At 42.2% G+C, this 14,968-nt stretch overlaps 2 protein-coding genes across 2 annotated transcripts in view; both read right to left on the bottom strand.

The window, feature by feature from the left end:
* HS6ST3 (heparan sulfate 6-O-sulfotransferase 3) overlaps window positions 1-4,141 on the bottom strand; it is a 314,689-nt gene extending 310,548 nt beyond the window's left edge. Inside the window, exon 1 of the mRNA XM_075526748.1 lies at window positions 3,618-4,141. Coding sequence (XP_075382863.1) covers window positions 3,618-4,141 — 524 coding nt within the window. The remainder of the gene's footprint in view (window positions 1-3,617) is intronic.
* Window positions 2,017-14,968, bottom strand: part of DNAJC3 (DnaJ heat shock protein family (Hsp40) member C3) — a 157,504-nt gene continuing 144,552 nt past the window's right edge. The window contains exon 13 of the transcript XR_012778962.1: window positions 2,017-2,029. The gene's annotated coding sequence lies outside the window, so the exon portion shown is untranslated. The remainder of the gene's footprint in view (window positions 2,030-14,968) is intronic.

Genomic DNA, 14,968 nt, shown 5'->3' on the forward strand with positions numbered 1-14,968 from the left:
ACATGTAAGCAGGTATTTCAGCAGAACATCTCACATCCTGAAAATTAAAACATATGCAAATGTTTGAAGAAATAAAGTCTACAGTTGTTGGTTTGTTTTGTCGGGTTTTGTTTAAAGTAATTTTTAAAGTATTCAAAAGAATAACTTTGATTGTTAACAAAAAAGGTAGTTCTACAACTTCACAATAGCATCCAATACATTGACAACAAACAACTTTTCATACTGAAGTACCCAAGCTGGGACAAGGGCACAGGACACTTCATACCATTAAGTCACACAGAGGTAAATGTCCAGTGACAGCAAAATTAGAGCTGGTGCTTGGGCTTGAAAGAATTCAAATTGCTGGGGCACAGCAGCAACTTCTGCCCTGTGTTCCTTCTTGAGATCCGAGACTTTAAAATGCAAACATCAGAAACAGGAAAAGCTGAGATAAAGTCTCTTCAAAACCCTGATGAGATTTCAGAAGTGAAACATCTTTAAACCCACTGCCCATGAAAGACAAAGAACCCAAGGTAAGGTGAGGTAGTGCTTCACACACCTTCCAAGACCCTTTGGACCATCATCCACTCCCTCCTTTCCCTACCACCTAACGCCTTCCCTCATGAATTCTAGTTATAGTTTCTTCATGAACTCTTAAGACCTGCATTAAAAGGTAGGCCTTAATCTAACTTAGTCATAACAAAATAGCAAAGAAAATACTTCTGAGAGCCATTTGTTTAATTTTTACTTACGTTACACTATTACCAGCCCTCTAAGAAGCAAATTTTTCAGAATGCGGAGATTCATACTCTAAATCCCTTAGTCCCTCTATGTAGTAAAAGATAGGCTACATATATAGAGATCTCAAAGAATGGATTATATTAACACCCTGCTATGAGGGGGGGGAAAAAAAAAATCCAAAACACACTTAACATCATCCTTACTGCATCAAATATATGGCACAAGAGATCAGCTTCGTACCAAATTCATAACATGGTTTGTCCTGCTGCCCTCCTAGCCACAAAGAAAACTCATTTTCAGATGTTTAACCAATTTAGCCTAATTTTCTGACTCCATAGCTGGAACATAGAATAGAAAAGTTGAGGTATTCAAGGAAATCTAATGCCTCAAATACATTCAGAAGCTTTAAAGGATGACTTAAAAATAATCAGTATGCTTTACTTTAGACTCATATGCTAGTTTCTTGCTTATTTTAGGCAGTCTCCTCATTCTCAATTCTCCGTTCAGACGTTAAAAAGACTTAGATGCATGCCTCTAGTAGTACAGTCCTCCAGCAAAGTATTTTAGGCTTGATTCCAACTTTAACAAGAGCAAAGACATTCACAGCAGAGACAATCCGTACTTCAGGGTTACCTGATTCATTTTACAGCTCCTTGAAAAAACTGCAGTCAAGCTGCACGATTATAAAGAGAAAACAAAGGGGAAAATGAGAATGTGCCTGCCCAGCACACAATATAATACAAGAAGGAAGAAGTATTAGAACAATGCAACAATTATTCACAGCACTTTCCTCACTTACGTAAAGGTGGATCAAGAAGTGCAATGTTACACTAACCAAATCATTCACTAACTAAACAAAAAAAATTTAAGAAAACACTATTCAGCTATAATGGTGAAATGTCACTACATGTCTTTCTTCAATCAAAATAATTACTAATTATCCACCAAATAACCACTATGACCTGCTTTGTAATTCAACTCAAAGTTTTAAATTTACTTATTATAATCATGTTTTTTATTTAAAAGTACTGAATCCACTACTCCAATTTTACTGCCCGTTTGTAATCTTCACAATTCTATTTAACACTCAGTAATTTACCTACTCTCATTATTCTTCATGAGAGAGGAAAAGAGGACTTCAGCGGCAGATTACGTATTCTCAGACATTTCTACAAGTATTACTCTTCCTCCTCCCCTCCCTGGTTTACATTACAAGTTTATTGAATATTCCTTAAAGCTATACAGTTACCACCAAGTTATTTTGTCCTTGAAGACATTCACAGCATTTCTCTTCCACTAGCACACAAATCTTTACACTTTATCTTCAGCTAAACATTTTTCACAAAATTGTATGAACAACCTTAACAGTATTCTGCAAGTCCAGTCCAAGTCCACAACCATCAACAATAAATTCCAATTATCCTGACTGAGTCACGCCAAATGTGACTAGCTTTTCGGTATGGGAGAGCCTTTGATGTTCACATCAAATAATCTTCAAATTGTTGGACAACAACCACCATCAACTCTATTGTCTTGATGAATAGGCCCTGTGAAAATGAGTCCTTGTATGTCATGGACTGTACGTGTTTTTAAATGACAAGACACAAAACATAATGTCTGAGTGGTCCTACTGAAAATTTAAAGTTTGCAGACTCATAAAATCAAGATGGATAGTAAAATGAAAGAACGTAAGTTATCTGGAAAACTATATAACTTAAACAAAAAAAAAAGTATTTTTCCCTAAGTATTTTACAGATGTTGAAGTTACAATCATTACCGTGCAAAGGTTTTCAGCTTTGACGGAATTCAGCTCATAACTCCTTACTACACATGTTCAAAATCTATCATACAAATAAAGATAGAATCCGATATCGGCCTGAAAATCTGATTTAATGGTAAATAAATCAGAACAAAACCCAAAACTTACTGAATGATCTAGAGCCATCTCATATCGAGAGAGATTGCCCATCTGACAATCCTACCATTTTAAAAACAGAGAAGACCTTTTGCAAGACCCACCAAAAGCACAATACAATAAAACATGCAGAGAGGCAGCATGCACAAAGAATCCAAAAGTTTTCCACTGCCATCAGATCATCAAAAGAACATTAACACTGCAGTTTTTGCTAGTACTGCACTCCCTGCACAGCCCCTGGCACACATCGTCTCCTGACTTTCAGCTCGCACATATTTATAGCAAGCGATCAGTACACAACGCGAAGCAGAGAACCAGTCTATCTGCCGACCAGAGGAAAAAAGAGTTTAAGGGCTTCTGGATACTTCAACCTCCAGTAGTTACACCATTCAGCAGCTGCAGCAACGTTAAGGCTCTGCAGAGGCACTCTTCTTGTGCAAAAGAGTGTTTCGGTTTTTAAAAATCAAGTTTCGAGCGGACAAATGGATAGGAGAAACTTGCATAAAAATGAGTAAAGTTTAGCTTCTCTCGAGCTAACCTGCGCACAACAGGCAGCTGCATACGCGCTACGTGGGATCAGCACAAATTTGAGGCGAAGCGAATGCATTACAGGTAACAGACAGGGAGGGGAATAGCCCAAACTAGAACCTCCTCCGGGAGAGAAGCCTTTTTTTTTCCCCCGTTTGCTTCTTAACGACGACGGCAGCGGACAATTCCTGCCAAAGTGCCCGAGAGCGGGACCCACTTACAGGGAGCCTTCCCACCGCGCTGGGAAAGGTGGGATCAGATTTCGAGCGAGTGGAAATGAAGCCCCACACGCGAGACGCTCGAGCACGCGTGGGCCAGCACCCGCCGCCGCGCTGCGGCCGCCCCGGGCGGGCTTCCCCGCCACCTCCCCGGAGCGAGGGGCGAAGGGCAGCCGCCGCCGCCCCCCGCGGCCGGCACTGACCTGAGGGTGCGGTTGCCGGCGCAGCCGCGGCGCTCCATGGCGGCGGGCACGCAGCTGGTGAGCTCGGTCCAGTCGGCGTGCAGCCCGCAGCTCCAGCCGGTGGAGAAGCGGGAGAAGAGCCAGGTGTCCTTGTCGCCGCCCGGGCGGTGGCAGGCGCACTTCTTCTGCCCGGCCCGGCAGTAGCAGGGCTGCTCCAGGCGGATGTTGCGCACCAGGTGCCGCCCGAAGGTGGTGCCGCCCGTCTTCTGGATGTGGAGGAAGACGATCACGTCGCGGCCCCGCATGTCGAACCGCACCCGCCGGCACAGCTCCCCCCGCGCGAACGGGAACTTGGCCACCAGCCGCGGCAGCGCCGCCGCCTCCTCCTCCGCGGCGCCCGCCGCCGCCTCCTCCTCCTCCCGCTCCGTCGGGCCCCCCCCGCGGCGGGCGGCGGAGGCCGGCGGGCGGCGGGGGCAGGCGGCGCCGGGGCAGGCGGGCGACACGTACTGGTAGACGATGAGCAAGAAGAGCAGCGCCAGCAGCGGCGGCAGCAGCCACCTGTTGAAGCGCTCGTCCATGGCGATGCGCGGGAGCAGCGCGGCGCGGGCTTAGGCGCTGCCGGGCGCTGACAGGGCGGCCGCCCCGCTCGGATCCTGCAGCCGAGGAGCGCCCGGCTCCCTTCCCGACGGCATGGTCCTCGCAGGCGGCCGCGGCTCGCTCCGTTCCGCTGGGCTCGGCTCAGCGCAGCTCAGCCCAGCGCGCCGCGCCCCAGCCCGCCCGAGGCGGCCATCCCGCGCCCGCTCCCCGCGGCTGAGGCGACGGGGAGGCGCCGTGGCGGGAGCGCCTCGCGCCGTCCCCAGCACGCGCAGCCGGGCGGCAGCAGCACCAGCTCCCGAATCCGCTCCGCCGGCAACTCTCCAGCCCGAACGCACCGCTCGGCCCCCCGCGGGGCGGGGCCGCCCCGCCCACCAGCCAATCGGGGCAAAGCCGGCCGCCTCAGCAGCCAATGGGCGGGCCTCGCACGCCGGCTCTACCGCCAATGAGAGCGGGCGGCGAGTAAACGGGGGTGGTGGGAGTCGCTCCTCGCTCCCCTCCAGGTATCGGACGGAGACCGACAGCGGGCGGGTGCGGGGGAGGCGGGAGCAGCCAATGAGGCGGCGGGGGCGGAGCGGAAGGCAGCCAATGAGACTGACAAGAGGGCTCCGCCAGGTGAGCGGCGCTCCTGCGGCCGCCCGCGGGACGCGGCGCGAGTGGGGTCGCGCGGCGCCGGGCCGGTCCCGCCCCAGCAGGCGGTGGCGGCCGCTCCGCTCCTGCGCGCTGCTGCCACCCCGGCGCCAAATTAGCGAGACTGAAATAAATAACACCATTTTTTTTCCTTTAAACTCCTTTATATCCCGTTATTTTTGCTTTGGGTGTACCGTTCAGCGGTTTCGCGCCCGTGTTTATAACCCTGGTGTTCAAGTATTTCATATAACTAGGTCGGACAACGCTGCTTACTACACAGATTAACTAATTAATTGTAGATTATACGGTCTGCAGTGCTCTTGGTTCCTGGGGTCGTTTGAAGTCTTCAGAGCACAAAGTCCTAAATGCTGAACTGACTTTGTGGAAAACTTTTCTCTCCCCGAGGCGCTAAAATCTATTCCCTGCCAGCCGCTTTATCATAAATTTTCAAAAGTTCATTTTCCAAGTCCCTTCCCATATTTACAGAAGTCCTCAGTCTGAAAACGTGTTGGTTTCCCTATTGAAAATTATTTTTTTAACAGACCTTAAAAACTAGCTTACAGGTCACACCTAGCTGAGAAGTGTTTTGTCAAAAAACTGTTGTTTTGTCTGCAATGAGTTTTCCATATTTTAAAAAGTCTGTTGCAAACACTTCATATCCAAATACAAGCCTCGTACAACTCCGGGATTATAATATATTAATATGCAAGGCATTTCATGTTGGAACTGATTGCTCATCTCAGTTATTTAATTACAGAATGTCTTTATTTACTGAGGGATTAATTAGATATCTGACAGTGCTAAAGCAACTTTCTTGCTCAACTCTAAAGACAACTTCACCTCTGGAAGACTCAGAAGAGTAGTGCCTCCCAACGGGACTATTTAACGTTAAAACTTAAAAAAATATTTAGACCAATGTATTTTAAGCTGAAGATTTTAAGAGTATTTGGATTCTTGGAAGAGAAGATCAGCTCCTATTAAAACTGGCCAGAAATAACAGGAATTACCAGAAAATGGTCTAAACAAAAGGAGTTAAAACTCTAAATGTAATAAGATGTTGCAAAAGTTGCTACCACAAGAACATCAGCATACACCACCTGCCCGCAAACACACGAACGTACGGCACGCACGTACACATTTCCACAGCACTGTTCAGGTATGACACTGGTAAAAGTCTGAGAGGAGCCAACCCTCAGGTCCTGCTAAGACATCAAGAGAGATGTACTTTTATCTTGAATGAAATCTCATGAGGAGAACTCCAAGGGTTACCTGGTGATACTCACCCTGGTACGACTGCACACCCCCGTGCTGGAATCTCAATCCCTCCATCCTCTGGCAGAAGAAAACGTGGGTCTGGCATCAAACGAACCCTTTCAGCCTTCCTGTAATGACAAGAGGTGTGCACCCACTCACTCTTACCAAAGTAGAAACCAGCATTTTTGTCTTGGAAAATCACCGTGTTCTTTGCCAGCAAGAGCATCCACCTTCTCTCTAGGGACTTCTCTCTGCTCTGCCCCTTATCGTGCTCACCTGCGTTCAAACTCCCTGTGCCTCTCAAGTGCGGATTTAATAAGGTTGCCTTTTAGCCTCTCTCTTTTACTAGGTGACAGGAAGCCTACCTCAGAGAAATGTAAATATTTATAAATGTAAGATATAGAAACATTTTGTTCTCACCTCAGCCTATTCATTACTTAACAAGCAACCACCAAAATGAAAAAAGAAGCAACATCAAATATAGCCTTGTTTCGGTAACAGAATAGTGCTAGCCAGGCTTGTGTGGGTAAATTCGTATTTGGAATAAAAGCACTGCTAAAGGATGTAGACTGAAGTATCCCTCATAATGCTTTTAGTAAGATACAGAAATGCTATTATAATTTAAGATTTTCTCATTAAATACCAGATTGTTGGCACTGTACCTTCATCTCCATGAAAAGGAGATCAAAGCCAAATTTGCTAAACAGAGAAATAGTGAATTTCAGTTAAATTTAAAATTCTTATTTATTTAAACTTGCTTAAGACAGTTACTGATCGTGAAGACTGGCAAAAAATATTTTTTCCTGGATGGAAAGGATGTACAAGAGAAGTGAAAATATTTATAATGAGGTTTAGATGAAAAACTTGACTTTTAAAAAGCTCTCATTTTTCTGAAACTAGCAAAAAGTACTTGCAGGTCCACATGAATGAATGTATTTATGCAGCTTTCAAATATGGGCTTTTACTTATGAATTTTACTATTCTTAATGACGGTTTGCGGATCATGCTTTATGTAGAGTCACAACCCACAGCACATCCAGCCGCCACCCAGTTCTTCCCAATTGCATACAGGGTGTGCAGTTACCCCCCAAGTTATACTGAATGTGGCCCTAGTTTGAATGGCAGTTGGGTCTCCACAGTGAACCGGGGTCTCATGATACTCAGCAGAAGCTAAACATCCCTACGCAGAGAACGTAGCATTTTCATCTGGTAGCATTTTATGTTCTCTTCATAGAGGTCCACGTTACTGTGTGTCGTGGTTTAACCCCAGTCGGCAACTAAGCACCACGCAGCTGCTCGCTCACCCTCCCCGCTCCCGGTGGGATGGGGGAGAGAATCGGAAAAGCAGAAGGAAGAAAACTCGTGGGCTGAGATAAGAACAGTTTAATAATTGAAATATAATAATAATAATAATAATAATAATAATAATAATAATAATAATAATAATAATATCGTAATGAAAAGGAAAATAACAAGACAGGGAGAGAGAGGAACAAAACCCAGGGAAAGAAAACAAAAAACCCAAGTGATGCAATTGCTCACCACCCGCTGACCAACACCCAGCCAGTCCCCAAGCAGCAATGGCTGTCCCCCAGCCACCTCCCCCCAGTTTCTATACTGAGCATGACGCCATATGGTATGGAATAGCCCTTTGGCCAGTTGGGGTCAGCTGTCCTGGCTGTGCCCCCTCCCAGCTTCTTGTGCGCCTGGCAGAGCATGGGAAGCTGAAAAGTCCTTGACCAGTGTAAGCACTGCTTAGCAACAACTAAAACATCAGTGTGCTATCAACATTATTCTCATACTAAATCCAAAACACAGCACTGTATTAGCTACTAGGAAGAAAATTAACTCTATCCCAGCTGAAAGCAGGACACTGTGCAAGGCCCCGTGGGATTAAGCGTTAATAAAATCAGTTAGATTCCTTAGAAGTCAATGGCTGTAACTCATTAGCATCAATGAAGCGATGATAAGGGTCATTTTGAACACAGTCGTGTTTCCATTGATTTAATGGGAACACGACTGGGTTCAAAATGAAGCCCCCAAAATTGCAAACACTGTTCAATACCAACATTTCCCCTTTCACATATAATTCATCTGTAAATCTCCAATGAGAGTTTAACTACAAGGAAAATCCAAAGTCAGTTACAAGATAGTTTTGAGATACTCTTACAAAACGAATATCGTTTCTATGGATTTCAAAATAAAACAATTACAAGCAAGACTTAGGCTTCTCTTATTTCTAACATAATAATTCTCCAAGGTCCTATGCTGTCAGCATATAGCTCAGAGTTCACGAAGTATTCAAATAAAATAATCCTGAAATGATCTATTCCTCGTAACAATTTCAGGCAGAATACCTTCACCTGTTAAAATTTACGTGCTAGCTCTACTGTCATTTCTACCAGAGATGTGCTGACATGTGAAAATGTGCACACAAAAATGTTTAAAAATTCCAACACATTATGTCTCTTCTCCTTGTCACTTCCGAGGTAACACACAACACATTTTTCAAGTTGCTAAAAATAAAAATTGGCATACTTACCATTTATTTTAAAGGTCAATACAATATTTGCTAGTCTGAAGCAATGGGCATGTGGAACAGTGTCAGTGCCAACATCAAGGTTTGTAAAAAATGCATGAGTAAGCAAATGATACTATGAAGCAAAGGTACAAAAGTATGATCTCATTTAGCAATCACCTGTCTGACAAGGTGAACATCTAATAGATCTGTTAATGTAAAATTAAAGTGACACCTACCTCAGACTGGTGTCTTTAAATTATTTATCACCGCTTGACCTGAGCTGTTTCAACACTTGTAGCCAGTTGAGATTTCCAATAAACCAATTTTTCATTGTACAGCAAGTCCCAGGTGTCTCCTTTGTCACAAGGATAAAAATTGTTAAATTAATAAACTCATGCTAACTTCAGTCATCTCTGAGGGATTAATTTGTTCCAAGGCTTCTAGTATAAACCTCCATTATTTTTGTCAGATTAAATTTTAGTATGTGCTCTTACTGAACCTTCTATTTCAATGGCACACTGAGTGCTGTATTCTTCCTTTTAAAGCAACTTACGCATTATACTGTCACCAGCCCATCTTCTTGTAAAGTTGCAATTCATTATGAGGCTTGTTAATTTTCACTTCTCCTGCTTGCCATTCTTTTTCTGGATGTAATAACTTTATTAAACCTATGATCCCCTTTTACTTCCTTTAGTCAGAACACAGACAATACAGAAGCAATGTTTTCAGTCAATGTCTCATATGTGCCAGTCCATAAGCAGTGGCTTCTGCAAGTCATTCCTTAAACATTGCTCTGTGTTTTCCTTATGAGAGGAAGGATCAGCTATATTCTGCTTTTAATATTCATAATTCCACCTATATAAGACACTGACCTAGGAAAACTGGAGCATCTTAAATCAATTCCAGCATTCTACTAATTTTTCTTTTGTTTAAAACCATATAACTGCTCACAGAAATATTACAATATTGATTTTTTTTTTAAGTTACAGTTGTTGGGAAGATAGTTTCCCAAAAAAGGAACATTTCTGAAAACTTTGAGCTAGATTTTTTTAGATCAATGCCAAAACCAGGTATTTATAAGTACATCTCCTTTCTACCACATAAACTTGGTCATCTTTTGCTCTTGCACCATTGCAGCCAGTCCTTAGATTCACAGTGTATCAGATGAACCACCACCTCGGATCATTCCTGGGCTTTGCAACGTGGACATCTAGCAGAGTAAAGAATGAGAAAATGCTCTAACCATGTTTGGGCATGGGTCAACTAGCACTCTCCCAAACAACTCCTGGACATAGTTTGGGAGTCAAAACCTTTCCAGAAATAATTTCCAACCAGCACCCAGACACTGAGATTACAGCTTCAATTGAGGTCAGGCCACATCATGCTATTTGGCCTCAGTAACCAAGGAAGTTCCTGACCGTGTTTAATTTACTAATGTAGACAACGCCGCTGAGCATTTGCAGTTGTTAATTTAACGAAGGAAGATCTGTGTTCTTTCTTGCCTTTTGTACTGTGGCATAGCCAAATTACCTTACAAAACTCAGGCTGAAGTTACAGTATGTTAGCTAGCAAATAAGACCTCCGGCATGTAGGACCACATATGGGGCTTACTGGAGCCCACTGCCTAGAGAACGGGGTGGCACTAGGGACAAGCAATGGTGAGCCTTACTGGTATCCAACTATAATCAGAACTGTAGCAAGGAGGATGCGAGGTGTGACTAGAAGCTGCAAATTAGCCAAAGAGCCTGTGGCTGCTGTTGCTGTTGAAAAGATGTATATGCAGCTTCACAATATGGCCAGGCAGAGTTGGTGGAAGATACTTCAAGTGGAGCTACAAATATTCCAGTTATTGCAGGCTGCAATATCAGATGACTAGCAGCAAATGCTGGTCCTGCACCAAGGGAGAAGGCAAAGAGTATGAAATGCAGGGGGTTCTTCTGTAATCCCAAAGAAACTAAATGTATGTGCATGCTCTCTACAACTGGAATCTGCAACATGAAGATTGCCTGAGGAAAGCATTTAGCAGGACAGACACAGCAAATTGCTCTCCCATTTCCATTCTGTGCACAGAAGACCTTGGATGTACTTAGGTTCCTTCCAGCCCTCAGCCTTCTGAATCCTGCAATATTTATAAGGCAAACTCTAGAGTGTAGAGCAGCTTTTGTGGACTTATTACAGATCAAAGGCATGTCATCTGTACCACGTCCACATTTATTTTTCCAGATTCAGGTACAAGTAGAAATGCTACAGACTCAGTCACTGACAATCATGTGAAGGATGCTACTGCATTTGCATATGGTCTTTTGTTTTTCCCAGTAAAGAACAGTCTAACAGCATGCAATAAATTCCCTTGTTTAAAGGTTAAGGTGTCCAAGTCAATGCCCAAGTTCCCAGACTGTAACTTCCTCCCAAGAATTGACTCTGATCGGGGAGATCAATGCAGAGAGAGATCTGTCTCTTCTGAAACTGCTACATGCTTCCTTCTGCCTAGCAAAACCTAATATATATCCCTATCAGTATTCCTCCCAAGACCCCAAAACTTCTCATATAGTAATGTATAGGAGTTGCAAGACTGTGTAACACTGCCACCTGGTGATATGCATCATAGCAATGTTTTCTTCCTCCTACCATCACACAAAAACCTTTTGCTTCCTTTCAGGTGATCTTAATTGCAAGTCCCCATCAAACATAACTTATCCCACCAGCAGTTTATCTTGAGCACCTCTGCTTGTGTCTAGAAGCCAAATTACTAAGGTTTTCAAAGTTGTTCAGGCCGTATCTTGTCTTTTCCTTCAGGACTGACTTTTAGATGTGCTATGGATAGACATGGTCTAACTTGATCCAAATCCCCATCATAACTTTGTATGAAGTCTAGAAACTTTAGTGTCTTCTGAGAAATAAATCTGAAGTAATATTAGAAATTATCCACTAGGCCTCCCCTCCCTCCTTTTTTTGTTCTTCTTTTCAGCCTTTGGGATGTGATGTATAAAAAAAGAAAAAACAAAAAAAGCAAAGAAAAACCCCAAAAGCCTCAATAGCAATAACAACAAAAAAATCTTCCAAGAAGTTTCCCTCTCCCAGATGGAAAAAATAATTTCTGTAGTATCTGATCTCTGTGGGAAACAGATGGAAAATGGAGAAAAGCATTGCAAATGGTAGATCAGGCTCAGCTTCTAGCACCCCTATCTGGCTTTCACAGCTGTCCGCAAATCTGAACCTTTCTTTTATAACTGACCTCCAACTCCTTTCTGAAAATCACAGCAAGTTCAGAAGTGTTATCGCTTTCTGGGTTGCCACTATTTCTTACTAGACCTTTCTTGGAGTCATTTCAGCAAGCCAACCTGGATACTTTGAAGTTTGAATTCAAAAACCGCACTTTTTTTATGTGCTGCTACAGGAGTTTTTGGAACAATTCAGCCCCTTCCGCGAAGCACTCCAACTCTTGTTTGGGGATTTTTCTTAACTTGTTCTTATTCACCTGTCATTCTATAAGCACCTAAAGGCATGTCATCAGTGATTCTTCCCTAACATATAGCCATACAAAAATTTAATGTTGTCTTTTTGTGTATTCATAAAATGTATGAATGGTAATATTTATTCTCTAAATTACCCTACCAAGATCAGTGAAATACTGGTCCTGTCATCAGTTAAAAGTTCAGTTGGACTTCTGGAAAATGCTGAGAGGAATTCAGGTTTAATTAGGAAGGGATGTAAATTATTTCACAGCTGGGGCTGCAGTGGAATTACCCTTATTACCTCAAATCTGGCTGACCTACAAAAGTTACAGTGCAGAAAAGTTACTAGTACTGTAGATGACAGGTTAGATACTCATACTCAGTTTGAAGTCTTGGTTTGAGACATCTGCCTCCAGCACTAATTTCTCTTATGATCTTGGATTAAAGTATGCTAGGAACTGTAATTACCGTAAGAACCGGGAATTTGAACATAAAACTGCAAATTGTGGCAGCAAATGTCAAGATACTAATACTACCCCTAACCCTCAGCAGAAAGGAGGGTCTGTTGGCCTTGCAGTCTGTCTGTGACAGACCAATGACTAGGTAAGAAATACGAGAGGGAAGAAAAATTGTTCAACACTGTGACAGGTTTGAGATGAATAAACTGTAAATTCAGAGGGAGAACTGAGGTGAAGATTGCTTGAGTGTTTGTTCAGATTAAGAATCAGCAAAAAATGAAGGAATAATCCTCTGGCTGGCAGAAAAGGAGATCAAAATACAGGTTGGTCAAAGCAGCTCGTTTGGACAAGGGGACTAAGGGCACCTGAAGTTGAAGTGGTTTAGTGAGAAAAACCATGTACCTACAAACTACCAACATTGTACATAATTTTGTGGCAAAAGGAAAGCTGAAATAGAATAAGAATTGCACTGGTAAGAGAAGACAGAAGTGGCCTACAGCAGTGTAGTCACATTGTGGCTTGCAGACCATTGATGGTGAGTGAAATATCAGAATTCGATCTGTAACACAATTACCAGCCCTGCACACTCATCTGTGGCTATGTGCAAGCATAACTGGGAATTAACAGCCTTTAAAATATTTTTAACTGAGGTTTATAACATAAAAATTCATATGCTGGAAAGCCTTTTTATTTAAGTACAGAAGTTTTTAACATAATTATCATCCCCTCTCCCAACTGCTAAGAAATAGTAGGATACGAGTTGTCCAGAGATTTCATAATTGCATTTCTTTATTAAAGTGTTTGAGAACCCCAAGTTTATAGGAAAATTGTGGAGAAAATGGGAGCTTACACTTTCTTTTGGAAGGACTTTTAAAGTTTGCTGGGGCCTCTAGCAGGCAGGATTTAATTTTTCATTCTTTAGTATCATAGAGTAGACCTATCGTTTAATCTTAATCCTTTCAGAAGGCCTAAGTATATCAGCCTAATATAGTAAATTGTTTATGATAACTGTCAGATTTATCAAAATTATAGTATGAACAACAGCTTAACCAATGTGAATAACCAGTACAGGCAGCATATTTATGATTTAACTTCATTTAATCTGGGAAGTCATGACCAAAGAATAATGGAAAACTGAAGTAAGGCTGATGTTTCCAGTCAGAAACCTAGCTTTATTACAAACTAATAGATAAACATAATTTTCCCTTAGTTTAAGATGAGATATTAGTTACATGTGATTACCATGTATACCTGTGTATAATCTCAGAAGTTAGCCAAATATCTGTCTAGATGCATGACCATTTTATTTTAGTGACAAAGATATTCAAAAGAGTATGCATCAAGATAGCATGCATCTAGCATTAATCCAGTTGCCGCCTTCTTCTGCCTGCGTCTCAGTGTCTCATAGCCTGGAACTGCACATCGCTGCTCCAGCAGCACTAGGGAGAGGTGAAAAAGCCTGCACAGGGCATCCCACCGGCTCTTACCTCACCACTGTGGTAAGCTTGCACGGCTGGGAATCCTTCTACCAACAAAAGGATACAGGAGATACCATTAGCAGAAGCTAGCACATTAGGGGTTAAACTATTTGCATTTTGTTAATAACACTTCATTTTTGCCCTCAAAGTTTATCTACATTAAAATATTCTAAATGTAGTGTGTTTCTGTAAGTCTAATTATACGCGGTATGTGAAAACATATTTGATAATCACATTTCTAATTATGTGCAATCACTTCAATACACAGGTGCAAAGCTCCAGAAATATGCATATTTGAATCTCTTCATATACAGATATAAACCACAACTTTGCAGTTACTTTAGTGTTCAGTGACCAGTTATTTCTCCGGGACTGTACTTCCTTGGATTTTTGAGTGGCTAGTACCATTGGAACCAAATAAATGTGCTAGGCTACTACAAACCTAGGATTGAATTTATATGCATACGTTCCAGTGCTAAAAAACTGTAATTCCTGACTTTTCCACAGTTTATGGACATTTTAAAGTACACATTTTATAATTTATTGACAGATACATCATGCTGACTTCAGAGATGTGGGAATCATAATTTTTAATTTTCTTCTGGGAGCTTTAATTCTCACAATGTTCCTTTAGTATATATTTGCCTGGAATATCATATATATGTGCATGTGAATGTGTCTTTTCCAGTTTGGATTAAACTTATGGGACCTTCTTAATGGTTTAATAATAGAAGGTAATAAAAGACTTGAGCAATAAATCCGTTTTCATTATATGTGTAATAGCTTGTGGCTGCACTTTTTGCTTCTCGCTCATTTATGTGTAACTGTTATTTTTTACATTGATTTTTAAAGCTGTCTTCACAATGGATTGTAATTAGCTTTGTGTATAAATCATAAAAATTGAAAATTTTATATACTCAGATTAACTGAAAAGGACATAAAGTATTAATTTGCATCATTCAAAAGTAATACTTCTATGTTCCCTCTAAAGATATTCAGCATAAATTTTTGGAAG

This window comes from Mycteria americana, chromosome 1 (genome assembly GCF_035582795.1).
Source record: "Mycteria americana isolate JAX WOST 10 ecotype Jacksonville Zoo and Gardens chromosome 1, USCA_MyAme_1.0, whole genome shotgun sequence".
NCBI lineage: Eukaryota > Metazoa > Chordata > Aves > Ciconiiformes > Ciconiidae > Mycteria > Mycteria americana.